This window comes from Myiozetetes cayanensis, unplaced genomic scaffold (genome assembly GCF_022539395.1).
Source record: "Myiozetetes cayanensis isolate MyiCay16 unplaced genomic scaffold, myiCay2020 scf4, whole genome shotgun sequence".
Classification (NCBI taxonomy): Eukaryota; Metazoa; Chordata; class Aves; order Passeriformes; family Tyrannidae; genus Myiozetetes; species Myiozetetes cayanensis.
In genome coordinates, this window is record NW_026087631.1 from 64,831,587 (window position 1) to 64,856,779 (window position 25,193).

At 43.1% G+C, this 25,193-nt stretch overlaps 2 protein-coding genes across 2 annotated transcripts in view; one reads left to right on the forward strand and one right to left on the reverse strand.

Moving 5' to 3' along the window:
- The window catches only part of TPGS2 (tubulin polyglutamylase complex subunit 2), a 698,248-nt gene that overhangs the window by 179,528 nt on the left and 493,527 nt on the right, over window positions 1-25,193 (reverse strand). The window lies entirely within an intron of this gene.
- KIF24 (kinesin family member 24) lies at window positions 1,174-23,508 on the forward strand. Its single transcript, XM_050328799.1, has 12 exons — window positions 1,174-1,802; window positions 4,995-5,184; window positions 7,011-7,108; window positions 8,355-8,570; window positions 10,167-10,254; window positions 12,171-12,292; window positions 13,874-13,979; window positions 15,805-15,876; window positions 16,544-16,653; window positions 17,560-19,995; window positions 20,908-21,001; window positions 23,204-23,508. The coding sequence occupies exons 1-12, from the start codon at window positions 1,189-1,191 to the stop codon at window positions 23,342-23,344; spliced, it is 4,287 nt and encodes a 1,428-aa protein (XP_050184756.1). The 5' UTR covers window positions 1,174-1,188; the 3' UTR covers window positions 23,345-23,508.

Consider the following 25,193-nt stretch of genomic DNA (forward strand, 5'->3'; position numbering starts at 1 on the left):
TAATGTCTTATACAATCAGCACTTTATATTAGTCTTTTTTATTTTGTTGTTAATATTACTTCAACATAATGTATTAATTAATGATATGAACTCTAATTTGGGGGTGATATTTGGTGACCTTATTTTCTTAAATAATGTACTGTAGAGAGGCTTGAAAATCCTCACAAAGAATCTACCCTGAATTACAGGGAGGAAAACTTAGGTCTTAAATAACTTGATTTTGTTGAATCTTCTTGTAATTTCCAAAAATTAATAAGATCTGTAGTTGCTGAAGTCCTAGACTGTACAAAGATATAAGAAGACAGTGGGCAACAGATACTTGAAATGCTATCATTTTTCCTTTTTGTGGAACAAGTAAAAATATCTGCAGATATTAATCCATCTGGATACAGACAGCTGCACAATGCATTGCCAGTGAGACATGAGTGAAGAAGTTGAGGGTTTTTTGGCATACCTTTCAGTGATGCATGTTGCTTTTTTGGGTTTCCCAAGAACACAAGTGTGGCGTTCCAGGGGCATATATAGATTTAGAGAAATCCTGTGTTTCGGATTTCAGAGAATGTTTGGGTTATTCCGCCAAGGAGACTCAGAAGTGCTCTCAAGATTCATGGCATAAGAGAGAAACTTGTATAACGAAACTACAACTTTGCTATAGTTCATCTATAAGATAAATGGTCTTAATTAGGCAGCTTGAGGTGAGGAACAAATGCAATTTTTTTCTCCTTTGGTTAGTTAACCAGGGATAGCTGAACCACATTAGACCACGTGCCTTGATATTAAATTGAGTGTCTAAAATTAGGCATTTTACATTCTGCAGCTTGAGGACAGGGTTTCAGTAGCTGTGGCATTCACCAAGTAGACATCAGGCGTGCAGAAACTCTGCAGCAGTGAGTAACGTTGCCTTGTGCATTTCTTATTCATTGTGTATTGTATATAATTTTAAAAATAGTTTGATAGATAAAATACAGTCATTTCATGTTTTAGTTTATCATTATTGCAGTGTTCTGTAATGTTTATCAGTCTAGTGTATTATAAACTTGGAGTTAAACAAGCTTCTAGCCTGACTGGCTGGGAGGAAATGGCATCGTAGAAATGTGCAGTCTCTTCATGAGTTACTTTGTCAGACGTGATGTTTCATATGATTCTAATATTTATTTTGTTTGATTTCTTTTAGACTTTATCTTGAAGATGGCATCATGCCTTTATGAATGCCTTCGTGAGGCAGACCTCGAAAAATACTATCCGCATTTTGCTGCCTTTGGTCTTCAGAATATTGACGAGCTTGCCAAAGTTTCCATGGAAGATTACACCAAACTGGGGATCCATGACATGAACGACCGCAAGCGGCTCTTTCAGCTCATTAGAATAATCAAAATTATGCGAGGGGAAGGCATTGCAGACTCAAGCAAGCAGGATTTTCAACCACGTGGCCTTTTCATTCAGCCTCAGGTGGCCAGGTCAGGTCCCCGTAGGCAGCTGCGTTTTGAGTCCTTCTGTGAAGAGAATGATGGAACAGTTAAAGACTCTGAACCTGAGCTGTATCATTCATCCGATTTCAGTGCCAATGAAGAGAAGGACAGTGCAGGGGAAATGCTGGGACTCATTGAACCACAGGACTCAGAGCCAATCAGATTAACTAGAAGGGACCTGAATACCCCTGGAATATGCACAAAAAAGGACCTGAGCTGTCCAGCAGTTTCTGATGATATTGCCCCTCTCCTGGGGGATTCTGAAGCTCCTATTGTGCAAAGAGTAACTCATATTTCAGGGTATAATTACGGACTACCTCATTCCTGTATCAGGTAATGATCAGTCAGCTTTATTTTGCTAATATTTCAGGTTAGTCATAATTAATTCTTTCTTAATTGTGGAGGAGGATCTGTCTTTGTCACATCCAAATAAGCAATCCCAGCACTACAGAGCTGTGCAAAGTCTTGTAGACAAGAAAAGGATTAATAAGCACTTGCAACTCTCAGAGTCTGGTAGAAGGAATCATCTGAATTTGACCAGCTGCTGCTCACCAAGTTGTCTAAGAATAGTCTTCAGGGTATAAGGCTTTGTTTTCTTGGTGTTTTGGCCAATCTTTGTCCTTCCATGGGACCATCTTTTAAAACATTATTTTTCCAAAAGATGGCATTGTCTGTTGACAAGTTTGTCAAGCTTTTCCCAGTAGAAAAGATACACGCTGTGATGGCTATATTTGTTTCTAAAGAAATTTCTCAACTGAAATTTTAAAAGGAGTCAGAATGAGAATTCTGCGGTGGGTTTGTGGTGGTAAGAGGGATGCCTTGCAGCTGCTCCCCAGGAACATGGTCTGCAACTTCCATACTTTTCCTGCTGTTTGGTAACAGAAGGGCTATGATTAGCAGGAAATCTACCCTGGAAACATTTTTAAAGCACCAAATATTTTTTTTTTCCTGATGCAACAGTAGAGCTCCTCTGCACACAAAATACCAGTATCTTGGTTGTTGCAGTACAGTCATGGCAGTTTTGTTTTAAAATGCAGTGAGGAGAGGCAACTGTATGAAGTTGGAGCTGGTCTATGTTGGCTGTGGGAAAAGATTTGGTGTATGGGAGGATCCGCAGAGTTGAGGTATCAATTACAAATCCCATTGAGAAAACGTAGCCTGGAGGAATAGTTGCTGCTGCCACGGTGGAAAAATGCTAAGGCGACACAGTAATTAGAGCATTTAAACTGTGAAATGCAAGACATTTTATAACATGACAGTTTATAGCTCGCCTTTGCTGGAAAAAAAATCATTCCCACCTTCCAGAGAAGTGCACTAACCTCTTGTATATATTGTATATATATCCTGGTGCATTCTCTGTCTCTTCTGGAAGTTGAGCCAAGTGCAAATAAAAGGAGAGGATTTATAGTGCTGGCACATAAAAAATGCTAAAATATAAAACCTAATGTCTCAGCTAGAGAAGGAGTTTGAGATTTGTAATCCTGCAGTAGAGTCTTCATTGTTGTCATTTTCTTTCCTTGTTCTTCTGTTTTCTTCTTAAGCGCATTTTTCTGTGCCTAGCATTATGGTTCATCTTGATATGCCTCCTCCTGGTATGCCTCAGTTTTCTTTTCTCCTGTTTGTAGAGTTGTGCATTTCAGGCTTGGTCCAGCCTGCTGATGCTTGGGTTTGTAATTCCTGTTTTTCAAGTGCCCAGCTGCTTCACTGAATCCATCCATTCCCATGTCACCTTGTGATCTGGCCACTGTGAAGGCTAATATAATCTCATCCATGAGAAATATTGTAAAACAATGACATGATTTCATATGGCAGAGAGATAAAGAATTTTTTTAACGTTTAAATTTATTTTGCACTTGCCCACACAGCAAATGACCTGATAGGGCATAGTGAGACTTCCGATCTGTTATCTAGTCAGGTTTCTAATGACCTGTGTCAAGACTTTTGTTGGTTTTTATCTAGTAATAAAAGTTATATTGTATTATTAAATACAATTTATATTTTAAAAAGGTTAGTAGGAAATACAGACCTCAAGTTTGGCATATATAATTAACATGCACTCTGTTCCCATACAAAATATACTTAGCTAAGTGTGCTTTTGTACCAGAGAGAATTTATGCCTTTTTGCTCATTGCCATAGCCTCCAAGTCTTTAGTTTCTCTTTTGTCATCAACACTGCCTCCTTCAAGCTCTTAGAACACAACAGGCTCTCTCTGCAGGTCACTGAATCCAGCCTCTGACTCAAGAATTGAACTTCAGAGCCTCTGGTCATTTGCTGGACAACATTTGGTGCCAAGTGATAAGCTCACAGCCGCTTATGAAGCCTCTTATTTCAAGTATCACTGCCTTTCATTTCCAGGGGAGGAATTTTCCACTTAAAAGCAGGGCCTGATCCTGGTCTGCATGGGAGAGCTGCACTAAAATTAAATGGAATCCAGTTACAAGTAAAGATTGTAACTGGTGTGCGGTCTTCAAAGACCATGTCTTGAGATGTCATGTGCTTCTGGGGAATGGAGCAGCACAATAGGAACGATACCACAAGCTGGTAGTTGTGATGAGATGTTGAGTAACCTCTGGGTTTGATTTCAATTTATTAGACAACTAGTATGTGTTAGTTTTCAGTTGCTACAGTAAGAGATTTTGGCATTCGGACAGCATGGCAGAAACACAACTTTTGGGCAAGTTGGGGCTTGATGAGTTGAAACTCAAATCCAGGCTGAAAATCGTTACTCATTTGGCTGAAGACAGCTTGAAAAAGGGAGAGGTGTAATGAATACATTATTGTTAAATTCAAGGCTGTTCTTTATGCTGCATCACAAAATGCTTTACACAGCAGATTAATCAATGAAACATGAAATGACCTCTTGTTTCTGAGGTGTCTGGAAGGGAACTAAAGTAGACTTGCCAAAACATAAGGGCACAACTTTGTCGGTGGTCTGAAACCACACAACTTTTTACAAAAAAAGACCAAAGAGGAGACAATGACATACTTCAAATTTTTTTGAGCTGAATAGGAACATTGTGATGTTGTCTTATTTCCCAGGTTGGGTCATTTACTTGTAACCTGTTTGTCAGTCTATAACAGGAAGAATGAAAGTCCAGCATAGGAGGAAAAGCACCTAAATATTATACCTTCTCCTTTTCAAGATCTATTCATACTTTTATCTGCACATTATTAAGTGACTAAGCTTGAGTGCAAATAATTTCAGCAAAATGAAGTTTCATTACGTTAACATGCCAGCTTCCATCACATACTTTTGTGCAACTGAAAAGATGCCAGTACAGCAACGAAGATCAGGAATGTGGCTGTACAAACTCAACCGTTCTTTTAACAGGAGTGCACAAAAAGCATCAGCCTGATTAGGAAAAAAACATCAGAAAATTCACCTGTAAGAGTGAGGTGTGTTAAGGAGTTTTTTGATAAGCATTAAAGACAGAAACATTACCTGATAAAGCTAACAAGCTCAGGCATATGCTAGATTCTGTTGTAACCTGATTTTAAAATGTAAACCTACACTGTTGTTGTAGATCCAGTACTTCTGAGAAAGAGACTCCGTGGACAGAGAGTGAGAAAATCAGAGTGTGTGTCCGAAAACGTCCTCTAAGCCTGAGGGAGGAGCGACGGGGGGAGGTGAATATCATCACAGTGAAAGACAGAGAAACCCTGCTGCTCCATGAGAAGAAGGAGGCAGTTGATCTTACACAATATATTTTACAGGTAATATGTTCCACTGGAATGTTAAGTTTATGGGCTGGTCACGTGTGTGGAAGGGTAAAGCACCTTGTGCTTGGAGTTTCCATGAGGGAAAACAGAGAAGGGCTGTCAGCACTGAAATAGATGGTGGGCTTTTCTGCTGATTTATGCCAACCTGTGACAGAAAACCTGAGCCTGGAATTTTAAGCTCTAGAAGTGTCTCTTGCAGCTTTCTTTGTGTGTAGCAAAACAACCCCTCTTCTACATGCCATTGCTGCAGGAGAACTGCCTGCTGCAGAGCCCACTGATGGCTTCCCAGGGTATTCCAGTGAGGAGTTCCTTTTCCACTATTTCAGCACTGTAGATCTGTTTCAATAAATCACACATCCTCATCCCCTCCATTCCATTGTTCTCAAATGCTCTTGAAAATTAAGTTCCCTTTTGGTCTTTGTTTCTTAATCCCGAATGCTTTGTGCCATCATAGTTCAAATTCTCCATTTTGACTGGCAGCACCAGGAAGAGAACTGATTTCTAGAGAGCAGCAAGCCATTCTCACTCTACTGGGTGTTATTTTTGCAGTCTGGGTCCTAGGAACAACTGTTTGGAGTAGCCAGTGAAAATCCAGTTTGCAGCTCTCTCGGGTCCTGTTCACGTGCCACATTTTATGGTGCAACACATGCAGCAACTCCACCCCACTCCCTCCATCTGAGGATCTATATTGGGCATGTATGCAGTGCTTATCACTTTCATGTCTCAGTGCTGAAATAACTGTTAACTAATTTTATTATACCAGTACAGATAAATGAATTCTTGCTATCAGTCAATATAGTCCAAAGAAAAGTTTACCACAAGCGTTGGCAAAGGCTGTCTCTACTCTGTAGGACCCAGGAGAACTTCTCTGCTTCCAAGTCTGTCTACTCACTCTGCATCCATCTCTGGTTCCTATAGAAAGGACAGCAAGGGGTACAGAGTGAAGGGGAAGCAGTGGAGCGTATTCCAGCAGCCCAACTTCAGGCCCATCACAGAGCCACATGTGCCCTGTGAGCTGAGACACCCCGGTTTAATCTGCCTGTGCACCACTGTGGTTGGTTTGTGATCACTGAAATGATTCTCAGTCCTACAGATCTGCCACCTTAATTTACACTGCAGTGAGTTTATTGGAGTGCAAGGTTACACACACTCAAGAGTGCACGAACACTCTTTTGAAAACCTGATGTTTGTGACCATCCCTACAAGCACCACTCAATCTCACAATGAAGGAGTTCATAATGAACTCTGCTGCATCCTTTCCACAGACCCTGCTTCTCTGAGTCAGAGCTGGAGTGTGGAAAGTTTTGGGTTTTCTTGCCCCCTTCTGAGTTGATACAGTCCAGCTTTGCCTAAGAACAGCTTCTCTCTTCTCTGGCACAAGAAGTTTTTAGGAGCATAGGCAATTAATCACAACTTAGTCACAACTGAGAACTAATTTTGAGAAAGTCAAGAGTTGGCTCTTAAGTTCTTTTTACTGTTACAGTCTTACTGTACATCTGTAGGCTGATTCATTTCATGAATAGGCTTTCTTTAACTGGTATTTTTTTGTTCTTGTGGCATGTTCTCCTTCAGAACGATGGGAAATCAAGGCATTTTTGCTTCCCCCTCTTTTTTTTTTTTTTCCTACCCTCAGTCTCCTGATTGATGTGTCCCTGCAATATGTCGTGCTGCATGTTAAATGTGCTAGGTCACTTTGTGCTTGTTCCAAAGCCATATGAAGTCACTGGAAAGACTTCTGTTATTTAACTTTACCTTTGAGTGGGACTGAAGGGGAAGTGAAGCATGTTCATTTTCATGTAAAAATCATCTTTATTTTTCAGCATGTTTTTTATTTTGATGAAGTCTTTGGGGAGTCATGTACCAATCAGGATGTGTATATGAAGACAGCCTATCCTCTCATTCAGCATATTTTTAACGGGTAGGGCATCAGTGCTTACATTTGTTATTTTTTGCCTTGGTTTTGCCTTGTTTTTCCATTTTCATATACTGCTTTAGTTTTCCTTTATGCTTTTCATCTTTTGAAAAATTCATTCATTTCACCTCTGCTACATACCTTCCCCCTTTCAGAATGTCTTTGGTTGCAGTTTTGACAAAATAAATCAGGAAAAACTTCCTTCACGCTTGGCAACAAATCGAAGTTACAGAAGGAGGTAAAATTGGACGTCAGGTGCAACCAAGAGACACGATGGCCAGCCTAGAATGAAAAAATGTGTCCCAGGAGTTCTGAAGTCTAAGCTTCACTCTAATAATGGAGTGATGCACAGTCATCTGTAGAGGAAATATGTTACCTCTTTCCTGGGACTGCTGTGAGGTGTTTTTACATGTATTTGTACAGTTCACAGGGCAGTAGAAATTATTAATAACCTTGTGATTTATTTTTATTTTATTGATTTATATTTGCTTAGAGATTTAATCATAATTACATACTTCCTGATTAGTGGGAGATTGATGGTGGTTTTATGTGAGGGATCTTATTTTCATGCAAAGTAATGAGCTTGAATATAATTACGTTTTTCAGTCGTAGAAGGAAAGGATTACATATCCGTGCTGAAAATTAACAAAATGGAGTATGCTGTTACTGAAAATCTCTAAGTGTCATCAGCAGAGACAGCGTATCATGCTCCTGAGAAAAGGAAAGTGGAAAAAAGGAAAATGAGGCTTGTATCTTGCTGTGTCATAGTCACTAAAGCCACAATTCACATTACAGCTAGTCTATTAATGTCACCAGATTAGATAACACTGTTTTTTTTCCTCAGCTTCCCCTAACTTTTCTGTCCCTCCTGCTGCATCCCTTTCACTAGTGTTGGTCTAATCTGACACTGTGGTGAGCTAATGCTGCAATCTAAGCTGTCAAGAAATTGTTCACTGTGCTCACTGCAGAGCTACATTTTTACCCACGATCTGCCAAGGTACTTACCCAGGTCAAAAGTCTGTTTTTTAAGGGGGACAGAGAAAGGAAAAGAGCCAGCACTCTGTGACACATGAGATCTTCATAGGATGTGCTTGGGAATAGTTGTTAAGTGGTGTGCAGTTTCCCAGAGAGGATGGCAAACCAAACCTCATTGCTAAGGGGCCACTATGGGTAGATACCAACACTGTAGAATCTTATTTAATAGATATGAATGAGTCAGATGTGACACTAAACACGTCAGTTGTCTTCACAGAGGCAATGCCACCTGCTTTGCCTACGGGCAGACTGGTGCTGGCAAGACTCACACCATGATAGGAACTCACCGGAACCCGGGACTCTACGCCCTGGCTGCCAAGGACATCTTCAGACACCTGGAAGCCTCACCGTCAGGGAAAGACCTTTTTGTCTTCATCAGTTTTTATGAGATCTACTGTGGGCAGCTTTATGACCTACTAAATGGAAGGAAGAGGTATTTAAACAAAAAACATGGTTTACTATAAACCTGTGAATTGGTTGGTTACTGTTTCGTGCAATTTCATTTAACATATTGGCATTTATAGTACGTGTTATGTATTTAATTAGGGAGGAAGGCAGGATCTGACACTAAATACTGTAACATTGATAGAGACTCCTGGTTTTATTGTTTAGGGGAGATATAAGTAAGAATAAGGACATACGTTTGAGATACGAGCTCCGGCCGTTTTGCTTACACTGTAAAAATATAACAGCTGAACATCCATAGGTAGAGAAACACCTTTCTTGTGGCCAAAAATTCCTGTATTAGAATCTTAGAATGGTTTGGGTTGAAAAGGACCTCAGAGGTATCTTGTTCCACTCTCAATGCCACGGGCAGGGACACCTTCTACTGGACTCAGAGCCCCATCTAACCTGGCCTTGAACACTACCAGGGATGGGACATCCACAACTTCCCTGGGCAACCTGTCTTAGGCCAAACATTGTCCTCTCCGTGGTCTAACATAACCTCTGTCTGTCCCCCTGCTGTGCCAGTGGGGCTTTGGCTCTTGCCACTCCAGTTTCTGAAGATCCTGTTGATCTCCACTTGTCATGCTTGACACTGCAGAGCCTGCTCACCTTCTCCCTGACCACCTTTACCTGGCAGCCCAGTGACTCGCCCAGAGCAAGCCTCTGCAGGTGATGCTGCCACCACATCAGTAGCAGCACCTCAGTCCCAAAATCAGCTGGATGGTCCTAAACTCCTACGGGAGCTCCATTTGGAATTAGGACAGCTCAGCTCAAAAAACCCACCACGGTCTGAAATTTCTAAATTTCAGCAGCAAAATCTTTTCAAAGTGACCTTGAAGGAACATTACCTGGCAGGTGGGGTTCTGCAGCAGCCTCAGAGCACTGTCCTTCAAGCTCACCTGACAGCTCAGGGAGGAGACTTTCCTCTTAGGGAAGCTAGCATCTGTTCACAAAGGAAGCACCTTTTTCTGTGCCTGTGTGCTCCCTTTCTCCAAAACAGTCTCTTAAGGAGTAGGTAGTGTAATCTGCTGTATGAGGAGTAGATTAACTAAGGAAGAAGGAACACCCTTACATTCTCTGCGTGTCCACTGGCTAACTTATGTGTCACTGAAGGAGAAGATTGAAATTCCTCCCTTGTGCATCATGTCTGTGTTATGCCTCTATACTGTAATGCTTCTGTGTGATTCATAGCACCAGCTCATAGGAGCAGCTTTAAAATCCTGTGCAAAAATCTTGAGAACATGAACAGAGCAAAACTTAGTCTGAACTTCCCAGGGGAACCTGAGATGCAGTTTAAAGAGAGACAGGAACTCTAAAATGTAAACGTGATAATTCCCTTCCTTGCTTTATTATGTTCCCAAACTAGCAGAAATGCATTGCTAATGTCCCTTTAGCAGTGAAATGGTGGCACATGTTATAAATGAAGTGCCTCTTCAGTTCTAAAAATAAATGAATGACACCAAGGCCTTTCCCCAGTCAGTAGCCTTGATTGCTTTTTCTCAGTGTCACAGCATTGACACGTGTCTTCGTTGCTGCTGTCTGAGATTTCAGAAGTCTCCTTTCTGCACTGTTTTGTTTTCAGACTTTATGCAAGAGAAGATAGCAAGCACGTGGTTCAGATAGTTGGACTGCAGGAGGTCCAGGTGGAGTCTGTAGATGAACTGCTGGAGGTAAATTTCACTATGTTTATGATTCATTCTTCTTCTTCATTCTGTCTTCTACAGCCTGATTTGCTGATTTGTGATATTTACAGAGATTGTTTTTTGGTGTGTAGCACAAGTGTATGTTCATGTTTAAGGCCCTGAAATACCAGTCCCAGCAGAGCACCAAGGGACACCATTAAAAGTGCCTTTATTCATGAAGCTGCTTGGGTCACTGTGAGTTGTGTTAGCCACATGCAAGCACTTGAGTCACAACCGTCACTTCTGCTGCCATTCCTTAGGGAACACCTTTGCCAAGAAAGAGACTGCTATCACTATTCCAGAAAGTAGGGACTTTGGAAGCTGGATATGTATTTTCTCCTCGTGTGATATTCTATGAACTTAGATTTTTGTATATAAAGCGTATGTGGGACAAAAAATATAGATTTGAAATTAGAACCAGTAATTAGAAAATACTTGAGATATTGATCTGAATTAGGATTAAAACACTGCTTAGGTAATGATGTGTGAAAACAGCCAAGTAAAATTAAGATCTTTAAATGGTAGCTGACTTTCACCACAAGCAAGGCTTCAGCTTTCCTTTCCCTTTCGGCTGAGCCTGAAAAGAACACTGGCAAATTTTCTGCATTGTGTCCTGCAAGAATCAAGCTGGTTAAATCTGCTTGCTATTTAGCCTGACTTTACATAGTTTAATTCCTTTCTTAGTAAGGAAGTGTAAGTTACAAGTGCCTGGTATAGTAATTGACTCTGGTGTTGTCCACTTATATTACACTTAATTTTGTTCTTCATCTTCCCATTAGCTCCAAGCTTTGGGGCAAGCTGGTGATGCTTCTGCAAATTAGAGTGTAAATTTGCTATATGGTTGATTTACAATTCCTGTGTATTATCACATTCCACACACAGCAGAGCTATTAAATTACTTCATTCTTACGGATATCTTGGCAGGGGTGGGGGGGAATGATATTATTCACAGGCCCTTTTGAACACAGAAATGTCACTGACTTGACTCAAAGCTTCTGAGTATTCTGCGACAGATATATGGAAAGAGCCTTGAATACATCCCTAGTTGTTCACAATTCACTGATGTTGGCTTGGATTCAGAAATTATCTGCACTTAGCACTAATATAAAGCTTGGAAACAGCAGCAGTTGGTTATGCTGCTTATTGAGAACTGGCCACTGAAAAGCATGAATAATTCACATCTGTCAACTAAGAGCATATTGATTTTGCTAGGTAATATTTTATTTTGTTCTTACAACTAGAAGCAAAATTAATGATTGTTTTTTGAATGCCCTGCTGCAGTCAATGCCAGGCTTTCTGTGACAGTCCTTTAAAGTTTTCAAAAAATAATTATCCAGATTTGTATCGTGAAGGACTCTTTGTCCTTCTGCCTTGCTTCTCTTCCTTCTTATTTTATTGTTGTATTGATTATAATTGCTCTTTTAACTTTGTTCCCTACTTGGGCATAATTTCTTTTTGTTAGGGAAATTTAGAAAGGTTTTGGCACTTTGTATTTTTTGTGTAACTTTCTGGGTAATTGTATCCATCTACTACAAGAGAAAGTGAAATTTTAAAAGAGCAAATAGTCTCATGAGTCTCTTAGGTTATGTGTGCAATCTTACAAAAGTATGCCAGCAATGAAAGAAAGAATTTAATTTTATAGTTTGGGTATTTTGCAATTCAAAGTGAGTGTGTGATGCAGCAACTTCTTATTTGCAGTGCGCTCTCTAAGCTTTGTAGTGTCACTGCGAGCAAGTCCACATACGAAGGTCATTGAGGGGGATCCAGTCTAACTTAATGCTGGCCTGTTACCAAATTTTGAGGATGAAATGAGCCATTTGTCATCTTGGGAGGACAAGATCTCTTTCTGAGAGACCGTATTTTTATTTACAATTTGCTTGGATTTTGTCCCCCTTATTTTGCAGGTGATTTTGAAGGGGGGGAAAGAACGTAGCACAGGAGCCACTGGAGTCAACTCAGATTCCTCTCGATCTCATGCCATCATCCAAATTCAAATTAAAGATGCGGCCAACAGGATGTTCGGAAGGTAAGACAAGAAGTGCAAGTGCTCAGTGCCCATGTCAAGCCCAGGAACATCCAAGAGACAAAGAGTAGGTGTTAGTGGGCAAGTGTGAGTTAAATCAGAGCATAGGGTTCAAAGGGACTCTGGGAAGTTTCACAGTCCTTTCTCTGTTCCCAGGAAGAACACTTTAGGCACATCTGTGAGAGCTTTGACAAAACAGTTTGTACAGATTTCCAGTGAAGGAGTTTGGCAATCAAGCCCATTCCCTCATCTTCAGTGTTTACTCTGGCTGAAGGTAGATGTCTGCAGTGGACAGGTCCACGTGTGAGCTCACCACCTTTGAAGTCAGTAGAAAGAAATAGCCATTTCTGGGATCCAATTCATGCCATTCTGCAGAGCCACCTAAATTAGGTCAGATGCATTTGCCCCTCAAAGCACTCCTGTCCTGTCATTGACTACAAAGGGAGCCTGGAATGACTAACCCTGGTGGAGATGATTCCATTACAGATGTTTGCCTTTGGTCAGAAGTATCCTGCCTCGTACCTCAGCTAAGTCTCCCTGATAATTTGAGAGTGTGACTCTGATGCTATCTCCAGCAGACAGAAAGAGCATTTTGCTTCCTCTTCTAGCATCCACTTTATGTGTTCGAAAAGCAGTTGTGCCTCTTCTTAGTCATCTTTTCTCCAAACTAAACAACCCCAAGAAATAGTTCTGAGGAAGAAGGTCTAGGTATCTGTATTATTGCTGAGTGTTACAGTACTGACACACCCTTCCAGCAACTACCATATAGTCTTTGTTCCCAGGATCAAATTTTGAACACAAGGCAAAATGGAAGAGACACAAACAGTGGAGAGAGGAAAAAGACAGAACAGGCAGACTTCGGAAATAAAAGTATAGGGGTTATGCAGGTGTGGCATCTGGGCTATTTTTTTGTGTGTCTCTGAAAGAGAGATGGATCTGGAGAGAGGAAAGTGTGCCAAGATATGCCTATAAAAGAAATCAGAGCTGTTGGAGAAAAACAAGAAGGGCAAAGACAAAGATACAGTGCAGCAGTCATTGCAGCAGCTGGCACCCAGAGCTAGAGAATGTGAAATGGAGTAATGGAGTTCTGTAGAAGGAAGGGACAAAAGGATCACTGAAAGCTCAGTGTATTTACTACACTGGAAATTTCTGTTCTTATTCTTCTGAATTCCCATTTGACATGGGAATGACAGTTGTCTGTTTTACCTGGAAGGAGAAATCAAGAAACTTACAATTTCTTTTAACTGTGTTCTTAGGAAACTACAATCACAGTGATTATCTGGAGAGATGAGTGTGTTGCACTTTAAACAGCTTGTCCATTAAACTGTGGAGCACTGTCATCACACGTAATTACACTTTCTGTTACGATTGTGTTAGTGTTAAGATGCTCTGACACTGTTCCTGCTGCTATGCTTATTTTGGTGCCTCAGATATTTCCGGTGGATGCTTTTCATTGTTCAAAAGTAGTAATTTCTAATCGTTCTCATGATGCCATGTGTTGCAGCCCTCTGGTTTAATAAGGAAAAAGGAAAAAGAGGGAAAGAAGGCTCTAAGATAAATGCAACGTTGTTGTTTTTTTTCTAGGATATCATTCATTGACTTGGCTGGCAGTGAAAGGGCAGCTGATGCCAGAGACTCAGATCGACAAACAAAAATGGAAGGAGCAGAAATAAACCAAAGTCTTTTAGCAGTAAGCTACTGTCATAGCTGGGAGAGGCTTTATATTTAATTACTAACATGTATTTTAGGATAAAAATGACCCACAGAATACTATATGAACATATTCCATGGAGGGGGAAAAACAACCAAGGTATAAAGTGTGTCCATTTTAATTTGTCTCGTGACCAAAAGACAGTTTAAGAAGGAAGAGATTTTGTGATGAAAATTGAGTAATTTTTATCCATTCTTACAGCCAACCAGGTAAACACAGCATGGAGAATGCTAGGTGTAGTAGAATAAGGGTCCCATATCTTAGAAAGTTTTGTCCGTTCTACATCCAAAGAATACTGGCTTGGAATTGCCATATTTGTTTCATAAAAGCACATCTGTTCCTGCCAGTTATTTTCACCACTTGAAGTCAGGCTTCTCTTTCAAATCAGGAATAAAGGACTTAAATGCTCAAGAGCATAGAAACTAGCAATTCATGCGTAGGGAGGAACAGGAATAAATGCAGTCTAATGCCAACTGTTCTTTTGTAAGTGCCCTCAGTTAGGTAAAGAGGGACAAAGGAGCAGAAAAATGCCATCTAAGATAAAGCAGAGGTGCCTGTAAGGGTAAATTGTGCAGAAGGCTTTGCACCTCCTTTAATGCCAAGGAACAAAGCTCACTGATGACTGTGGGCTTCTCTAAGCAAGGCTGAAAGTGATACACAACAGTGCAGAAGTCAGTGCACACAACTGCACCCCTTAGTGTGCTGTAAATAGGAGGTGCCTTGCTCTGTTTCGAGAATGTAAATGTTCTTTTTCATAGAAGCTTTTCCTGCTGTGGAATATTAGTATTTGTACTGGGAGGTAGCCTGTGAAGTGAATGTGTTTCTGCACTTCGTGCTTTCTGGAGTACTTGCTGGTGAATAACTGAGTGGCACAGGGAGATGGGACCAGAATAGAAAGAAGTCTGATCCTAAAGGTCTTCTCCAACCTAAACAACTCTGTGATTCTTGAGAAATGAGGCCTAGTTGTAAGCTCATGAAACGCTTTTAAAAGAAACTTTGAAATCAGAGTGTGTACATTTTTGGTATTGTGTGAAACTGAGAAAATATCCAGGCAGTCTACAAGTAGTGACTGAATTAACTGTAAAAGGTAATATAAGAGGTATTAAAAGTCTACATGACCTGCAGCCTGTAAAACCACCCCTGCCCTCAGTGACAATAACATTCTCTTCAGGCATTTAAACACACAAGGTTTGAAGTTTGCTACTATTTTAAATATTCATGCTAATTTCAAGTGGAAGACTTTCAGACACTGCAACTAAGGGAAACAGAATTAAAAAAAAGAATTGTATGATCTCCTTCATGTTACAGGAGCAATTTTTAATAAAATGCTGTAAGAGTGAGAAGTGTCATTTTAAGTGGGAGTCTGTAGAATCTAGTAAGGCTGTAAATGATTCATGCTAGTATCACCATGACAGTACTGTAATCTGCTTATTTTTCCTTCAATATTTGCTCTAAAGGGCTTGTGTCATGGCTATACTTTCCATTTCTGCCAGTTTTAGAGAGCATCCAGGTTCGATATGGAGTGTGATGCTGTTGTGCTTATTCCAGTGAAGTACACATCTTTGAGTTTGAACATGACACCTTTTTACAAGGCTGATAATAAATCACAGAATCACAGAACTGTCAGGGTTGGAAGGGACCTCTGCAGATCATCCAGGCCAATCCCCCTGCCAAGGCAGGGTCAGCTAGAGCAGGTGACATAGTAGGAGTCAAAGGTGACATAGGGCACTGGTGGGTTAGGTCTGATGCAGTTCAGTTCATGACTGATCTGTTGTTCCCTTCCGATTGTTTTCTGTTCTGGCAGCTGAAGGAATGCATTCGGGCGCTGGACCAGGAACACGCGCACACTCCTTTCCGGCAGAGCAAACTGACTCAGGTAAAACGAGCAGCAAGGCCAGAGTGGAGGTTTCCCTGAAAAGGGCAAAAATAAACAAACAAGCAAACAAATAAATCAGTGAGTGCCACAGTTCAGTTACTGCTATTGAACCTGTGAGGAAAAAGGGGAAAACTTTGCATAACTTTTGCAAACTTCAATTTTAAAAGCAATCGCAGAATTAAGGCCAGCTGACAGTTTCTGCCAGCCAGTGCTGGGGTCTGGCATGGTTAAAATAACAAACAACCCAAAAACTAAAACCAAGCAAAAACCCAGAAACTGCCTTCCAGGCTCATTCAGAGTTACCATCCATCTCCACCCAGTCTGCAACCAATCCTGCATCTTCTATGCAGTATCAGTACTGGGAGCTTGCATCAGCATTTCCTCACTCCAGTTGCAACATCTGCTTTATTCCCCAAAACATATGGGCACCCTTGTGGCACCTGGTGCAAGCGCTTGTTCAGAGCCCTGATTAACACTCATATTCATTTTAAACTGTAAACAAATAATGATAAGACAAATTGAGACAAATGGACTGCATTTAACGAAAAAAGAAAAAAAAAGAGCCAGTAACTAATGTTAAATTTCTTTGGTACACATTGCTAATTTACAGGACATAAAAGGGGCATGAGCTGCTAAGAATCCAATTTTATTTTCCTTCTAATCCTAGGTGCTAAAGGATTCTTTCATTGGCAATTCCAAGACGTGTATGATAGCCAATGTGTCACCTAGCCATTTAGCTACAGAGCATACCCTGAACACTCTACGGTATGCTGACAGGTAGGTGGTGAAAGTCAGTCTTGCCAGGGTGAAAAACACAAAGGAAAAACTAATGTAAGAGGCTTGTGGTTGCATTTTATTTTGGTTGTATTGAAAATATTGATTAAGCAAGAAGTGCAATTTGCACAATGCAAATAAAATCCTTACCTATTCCAACCCTTATACTGGATCTTAAAATTTTCCATGTATTTTAAGTCCTTTCTGATGACAGTTTTCAGTGATGAAGACGTTACTGTGTGCCCCTGTAATCAGGATTATTGACTTCAGTAATCAAAAGTTTTGGTTTATCTTTGTGTTGTAATTCTACTTAGAATGCGTGCAAGTCCTTCACCTTCCCTCCTACATAGGAGGAGGTAAATTACAGGCCATGCAACACTGGTGTTAGAAGGACAAGAGATACCTGAAGAGCAAGAGGGGCAAAGGGAACAGGTGAAGGTCAGGCTGATACCAGTTAATCAGCTCTTCACAGTTGCACTGGGGATCAGTTGATCCAGGAGCAGTGTAGCCCTGTGCACATCACCAGAGCTAAGGAGCCCCACTGCAACTACTCCAGAAGTCCTCCTTAGTGCCCCGTGGGACTCTGATGTGCTGTGTAGAGTACCGGCTCCTTCTGCTGCATCATAACATGTGGAAATGCCACTGCCTTGCACTGAAGCTGAGGTCATTTCAGCTCCTTGATCTGTCATGCATCGTTCTAGGAAGTGCTTAAAACGGCTGCTATAGACCTTTCCAGAAGTTCAGGCGTTTTGGCAGAGGGATTTTGATACCTGTGTAGATCCTGTTACAAAGCAAACCATGGTGATGAATTCAGGATTTAGTCTTATTATGTGAAAGCATTAGTTTGTTCTAAAGATGCTGTTATTTATCAGAAAGCAGGACACCTTCTAAATCCAGCCTGTTTTACAGGGTCAAAGAGCTGAAGAAAGGGATTAAATGTTCTACCCCTGTCACAAACAGGCGTCGCAGAGCTGGAAACGTGTCTCCAAAACGCGTCCAGAGCACTCCCTCTTTGCCACCTGGGGAAAAGAGCTCTCCAAAGAAAGTGAAGCTAGGCCTACAGCATCCCTCAAGTGCTATGAAAACAAAGGTATATCCTGCAGCACTGCAGCCACCTGGTGTCCCTCTTACCTCTACCCCAAGGGCAGTCAGCAAAGGATATGCCTGCAAAGGAAATACCAGCATACCGTGCTTCCAGCTCCTGAGCCCAATTAAGGGAGTCCTACGGATAGCACATTGCCTGAAGAAGAAAACTGATGATCTATCTCCCCCCTCTGAACAGAGTCCCTCTGTGAAGGATTTCATCACCGCAAGTGCTGCCACAGATGAAACAAGGGAGAGTGGCCAGAGAGACAAGTATATGCAAGACAGATCACCTGTCCAGTGCCTGAAAGTCCAGACAGTGCAACCTGTTCAGAAACAGCTCATTTCTAGAGATGATATTTCCTTTGGAGAAGGAAGTCTGCCCTCTGACAGCAGACAGGAATGGGGAAATACTTTTGCTAAACAATGTGTTGAACCCTGGACGTATCTGCCTCCATTTCAGAAGGAGAGGGAGGAGCACTTACGTCTTTATCACCAGCAGTTTCAGCAGCCACCTATTCTACAACAAAAATTGAACTATCAACCCCTTGAGACGTTTTTAATGCAGTACAAGCCTGAGGAGATTCAAGCAAAACAAGATCTGAGCCTTACTCCCACAGAAATGCAGAACAAAGAGGGGACGCAGCTGGAAGATCTGGATGACAGTGATTTCAGTGAAGATTCTTTCTCACCTATCTGTAGTCAAAAAAGCGTGAAAACGGGAAACACCAACAAATGCAGTCAGCATTCATTTTTCCTTCATGAAAGAGAACAAGGAACTGAAGAAGAGCAAAAAGGCCAAAAGCGGCAGGATTTATTTTTTAAATATCCAGTACCCATGCAAGAGCATGAACTGGATGACAGCTGGGGTTGCATCGAGGGCAGCCCAAAGGCAGAGGAATCCATTAAGAATGCAGGCTGCAGCAGAACTCCAGCAGACTGGAACTATGACTTAGCTATTGAGTCCCCTCCAAGCAATACTGCAGAAAAGCCTTACTGCCTGCAGGAAGATCCTGCTTGTAGCTGGAAACATGGCAAGGATTTCCTAGCTGATCACAAAGAGTACAAAACCAAACACAGATACCTTGTTTACTCCAGTGAAGCCACCTTAACTCCAGAAAAGGATATGTCAAACCCATATGTATCTCTTGTATTGAATCCAGGAACTCCAGAGTGCAAAGAGATTGATCTCTGGCGTGAGGAGAGGGAAGAACCCACTTTGGACAAACAGGCTGCCCTCGCAGGAGATGTACAGTGGAAAGCTCGTAAAAGTGGAGTTAACCACTGTGTCTCTTCCAGCTGCTCCTCAGAATTCACTTCCGAGCTAATGGGCCCTCTCCCGGTGTCCCCTCTTGGCTGTGAGGAAACAGCTGATGCAGAGAAAGTCTCTTGCCACCGAGAGAAGTCCCCCGGTGAGATGCAGGCTGCAGGCAGTGGCACGCAGGGCTCCCCGGGCGGGTGTGAGGAGGAGGGCTGGCAGTGCACGAGGAGCAGAGCCCTGACAGACAGCATGCTGGAGCTGGGCGAGCAGAGCCGGCTGGCAGGAAGGGATCGCGCCCCGCTGCGCTCCCCACAGGCCGGGCACCGCTGGCTCCCGCCCGCCTGCTGCCCTGCCAGGCCCTGCTGCTGCTGCCGCTGCGGGGGCTCAGCACAGCAGGGAGGTGGCTTGTGTGCTGGGCCTGACCCCACAGAAGCACCCACAGCTGGATCCTCGAGCGCCAGGGCGGAGGGAGAGGGTGGGCTGTCCCACAGTGGCTCTGCGTGCAGGGAACATGCAGGTGGCAGGCAGGGTGATGCTGATGTTAAAGATGGTGCTGGTAGTTCAGGAAAATCCAGCTCGAGTCAAGGACCCAGTGCTGAGCCCATGGTTGCAGAAACAAACGCTGAAACACCTGAAAAGAACTGTTTTTCAGAGGCAACGTGCTTTCTCAGTGTGGGGCACACGGATCATGCAGCCCAGTCCCCCTCTCAGGAGAACAGCCTCCAGGTGCAGCCCAAGTCAGGAGTGAGGAATGAGGACCTCACCCATTCTGAAGACCCTGCCAGGCCATCGTTCAGTAGTGAGGAAACAGCATTGCTAAAAAACCAGTTAATACAGAGTGGTTTTACACAAGAAACTTCTGCTGCAGATGCAGGATGTGCAACCAAAGATGATAAGCCAACAGCAAATGCAAAGAGCCCCTCAGGCATATCCAGCAGCAGCTCTCCAAGTGCTACATCAGAGATGGGGAAGTGGCAGAGGGAAGCCCTAGAAAAGGCACAGTAAGTCTTGCTCATCACTGCAGTTTGTAATGAAGCTTAGAAATGTGATACATTTGCCTTTATTTGTGTGTCATACTCATATGTGCTTTAAAAACCAAAGTGTAATCTTCTAGTAAATAATTCTTTAATAAGATTAATCACAATTTATAGTCAGTATCTTTTAAATATGTGATTGCTTGTTACTTAGTGATATTTTAAAAATCTCACAGGAAGCCAATTATTCTATTAGATCTTCTAAGATAATGCTAGAGGAGCTAATATTGTAATACAAACTGCAGTTCTCAGTAATTAATTGGCTTCCTATAAGCTGTAAAGTACCTAAAATATATCAAAACCCCCCATCAAGAGTCAGGTCATAGCTGTTCCATCCCTATGGAGAGAAAAGCAATGGGGCAGTCACTGAAGGTGTAGATATAAAGCTTCCAAGTACTCTGCGCTGCCACTGTTAGCTACCTGGGGCAGGACTGCATTCATGTGACTGAAAATACATTGTTTATCAGAGAAACTTGCTCAGAGGAACCAACAGCGGCACTGCCTTCCTGCTCTGCCTGGTTTTCACCAAAATTACTTTCAGCCTCATGGTTGTAAGCCATTTCACCAATTAATTAGTCAGTTGTTTTGCTCCTTGATTTCACTGTGGTAAAAAGCAGTCTGTGCCCCTGTGCTGCCGGTGGTAATGAGGGCTGTGGTCAGTCCTCTGTAACAACCCTTAGTCATCCAGGTGACCCTTAATCCCAAACCAGTGCATCCCTCTGCACTTCAAGGAGCACCAGAGCTTCCTGAGTGCCAGGGACACAGGACAGAAAGGATTCCTCTGGGGTATTCCCTCTTCCTGAAGGTTTATTGAGGCCAGCAGTAATTACAAGTAGTGCAGCAGGCTGTGTAACCAGAGGTGTATTTTCTGTTAATCAGACAGGCTGTAATTCGTGCCCATGAGGAGCAGCTGGATGAAATGGCATGCTTGTGCTTCAAGGAGCAGTGCTTGATAAATCAAATGTCAGCAATGGTAAGTGTTTCATCCAATGATTTTGGTGCCTGTTGAACCTGCACAGATTAGTCTCAGAGATTATTAACTTGAATTGGTGGTGTTATGTTCCTTGTCAGTTCCTCCTCGTGTTCTGCGATGCCTGTCTGTGTCCTGGGAGAGGCCTCTCATTCTCAGTGCCTGTTGTGTCTCTGCCAGTCTCCAGAGCCCTTGAGGCAGCAGGAAGCTGATGGGCCAGGCTGAACTCTTTGTCTCTCATCAGAGAGCCTGCCCTTATTTTGTGTCACGGGCACCAGACTGTATCAGACAGAGCTCTGTCCCTGGGACATTTTTCTCCTTACAGTGAGTCAATATCACAGAACACAGCACATCCCTAAAGCGTGGCACTGGTGGCATTTGGCTCTTCCTTCTGGGGGCCCCGTTGCCTCACACACTGCAGATGTGCCAACAGCCCTGGCCCCACTCATTCCAGTGCTCTGGCCACTGTGGCTTGTGCCCTCACAGGCTCTTGGCTTTTGTCACTCGGCTGTTTCTTGGCTTGTCCTCGTCTCAGGTGACACCGGTGTATGGTGGACCCAAAGACTGGCACCTGCATGGCCCCAGTGCAGTCACAGTTCTCTGTTCCTCCTGCATCCCAACAGATACATTTCACAGCCATGCAACAAGACTATGAACAATTCCCAGTGAGAACTCCTGCTTTCCCAGTTCCCTCATCTTATCAGTAAAGCCAAGCTGCATTGCTGTATTGCATTACCAAACTGTTTCAATTCCTATCACAGTTCAGATCTGAAGTACAGGGACTCTTCCCTCAGGGATTTTGGACTGGTTCCACCATGTGGCTTATTCACTGTGATTTCCAGATGCATGTGCTGTGTTATAGATAACAGAACTTCACAAAGCAGCACTGGAGCCATAAATTGTGTTCATTTTGTGGCATGTGGATGATGGAGTGATACAAAGCAATCTTATACTTTTTTTTTTTCTTTTTTTCTTTTTTCTTTTTTTTTTAATCTTTTGAAGTTGTTCTTCCTAAGTCTGTTGGTCACTGGACATGAGTTCTGCCCCCCTCCATTTATTTGCCCCTTGCAGCAAGCAGTTATTTTCTGGCTAGCAGAATTATGACAAGCTTGCCAGGTCTCCCAGCAGTGTAGTGTTATTTCACAGCATGACATTTTTTTGGGTAGTGAAATCAGCTCGGAATTCCTGTATCAGGTTCTCTGCTTCCATTTTCAGATGGTTTCAACTTCTCCAGCCATGAAACTTTGGCTGCAGGAGGGACTCATGCCAAGACCAGCCACACACTGAACACAAAGCCATATTTAAAGTGCTTAAGAAAAATATTCCACAGCAGCTGGGCTGGTCTTCATTACTGTCCCAATGTCCCTGTGAGACAGAGATACAGTGCAGGAAATAGCTGGAGTACTGCCAAATCAGCTTTTAAGTGATTGATTTCCATGCACAGCAGCTGAATTCCCCAGCCCTGGGGATGTTGACACCTCCCAGCTTCTCAGGCACTGACCTGTGAGGCAGTGAGCAGAGGCACCAAACTGCTCACAGCTGGAGAGCAGAGCAAATCCGAGTGCTCCCTTATTAATACAAGGCCTACTTAAAAATAACTGCCTCCATTTCAGTTTTAATGAGTTTCATACTGCTTTTTAGTTACTATGGAAGGTAGAGTTCCCCTCAGCCAAGGCTGTGTACAGTGCTGGGATTGCTCATGTCAGCCCTGGCAGAGCTGCAGCCAGGCAGGAGTTGGACTAGGCCTGTGACCTGATGAGAAATAAACCCCTCACATCTCTCAAGATTGGGCTGTTACCTGTGATTCACGATCCATGAGTACCAAGTCACCATTTGTTTTCAACATGAGAGGTGTCAGGAACGGTGTTCAGCAGATTGTAAAACTGGGTGACCAGTCCCTGTACCAAACCTTTGAAAAGCTGACCAGTGTAGCAGAGTAACAACACGTGTTTCATACATTTTTGTTTTTAAATCACTGTATTTGCTGTAATTTCACCAACAGATAAAACTACCCAAGCCTTGGTACTTAGAGACATTGACCTTTGTCTGTGAGGGTTGGGACTTAAATAAGGAAATGTGATGTAATCTACTGGACTGCAGAATGGAAAACAGGCTCTTATGCCCTGCTACCGTGCAAAAAATATGCTGATTTTCTCCAGCCTGCTGCTGCTGTTTCCTAAACTGTCCTTTTGCCTTCTTCACCAGGATTTTCAGAACTTCACCACCATGCTGGATGAAATCTTGGTACTGAAGTCAAAGTGTATCCAAACGATGCGAGCCCAGCTCCAGCTCTGTTTAGCCTCTCCTGGCACGGACATGTCACTGCAACCACCTCCACCAGTTTAGACCTTCTTTGCTTCCACAGGCACAGGAGCAGCTATGGAAAACGCCAGCCAGCACTTTGCTGCACTTGGTGCCGCAGAGTGTGGGTGGTAGGGGATAGCTTTTGGTTTGATGTGTGTGATTAGTGTGTATTTTATATAAGGACGAAGAGAATTCTGAGTAAATGAGAGGTGACTAATTGGCAACACAAGCTTTGTATTTTCATTAATACCCGTAAGCCACGTTCTTAAAAATAACAATTCAGCAGCCTTTAAATATCTCACCAAGCAGCAGGCAGTCCTGTTCATGTATCTCAGCAGCTTCTCACGTGTTAAAGGCACTTCTGCATTGCCAAAAAAAAGGGGGGGCGGAGGGGAAAACAACCTGAATAGAAATGCTCAAAAGCTCCCCTGAAAAATGTTTGCAAACAGGAGCCAGGGGTTGTTACACTAACACCAGACCTACTTGGTACCTGGAAGTCAAGGCAGGGCAAGAAGTGCTGTCAGTTTCAGAAGAAGGAAGCCTATTGTTGCCCTAGCTCATGGGATGAAAACTCCAGCGATCCTGAAAGATGTGGTTTAAGTTATGGGTGATGAGTGGTTTAGCAGGGACTTTGTACCAGAGATTCATCTGTTGTGTTAATAAGCGTGTGGGTTTCACGCTGCTGCCCACAGCTAGAGGCCAACAGCTTTACCTGCTGCACACATCAGCCCCCTGCCCTGTGCACAGACCTGCAGTGCCCACCAGGCTCACAGAACTGATTTCTCATGTGAAAAGTGGGTCTGTCTGGAGGCATTGGGCTCCCAGGGGCTGCTGATTGCTGTTGTGTGAAACTGGTATTTGAATCAACAACTACAGAACCACCAGCTGGAGCCCTGCAGAAGCTCTGGTGCTGCACACGCATCGCGTCTAAACCACAACGCAAGTCCACTTGCTGAAGGCACAAGTGACCTTGAAAGATGTTCGCTGACAACACACTGTGTGAGCGCTCCCGCTCCAAAATTAGGGCTGTCGCAGCACATTCATCCATCTCAGTGTCTCCTCCGTAATGCCTGTGGTAGCTCATTCAAAGCCTGCTCCGTAGCCAGAAATGCCAAGGGTAATGGAACACTCCTGTCTGACCAGCTGTGGGTTTTACTGCCTGGCTCCACAGCCCCCCAGGAGCCCCAGTCAGGCTGAGCGGCAGTGCAGTAATCACAGTGACACTCTGGGATGCATATTTGGTGCAAACACTCCCAGGAATGTCACACGCGAATCCCACATCACTCTCCTGACTGTTGGGGTGTTTTTAGCGCTGGTTAGTCTCCATCTTACAAATGAAACTGGTTTTCCCCACGGAGCAGAGAGTGGAGTTTCTCCAGGTCTGAGTTTATGGCTCTCAAGATGGTTCCTGTGTCCAGGTTACAGGCCAGCGAAATGCCACACCTGAACCCAGGTGTCCCAGCCCCCTGTTCAGAAGCCTTCCTGGCCCAGAGAAATGAGGTGTCCCAGAGCTCTTGGTGCTTGTGCACAGCACAGAGCGGTGGTGCCTGAGCACCGTGCTTGCATGAAGGGATGTGAGCAATTACAGTGGTTTCCCCAGCACTTTCTCAGTGAGCACACAGAAAAAGGGCTGTCAGGGAGCAGCTGAGGAGTTTTGCAAGTTTGTTTGGAACCAAGGAAAAGGTCAGACTGTAGGATGTGTGCACAGGTCACAGGAAAATGTGATGCCCAGCCATAAACACAGTGTGAAGAAAACTCCCTCCACGTGCTCTGACATTTGGGAGAAGAGTATTGGCTAAATGGACGTTCAGGATTTTAAAGTGCAGCTCAGCAAAGTACCTTCACAGGCACTTTCAGCTATTTGCATAACCAGCAGTGCCACGTCCTAACC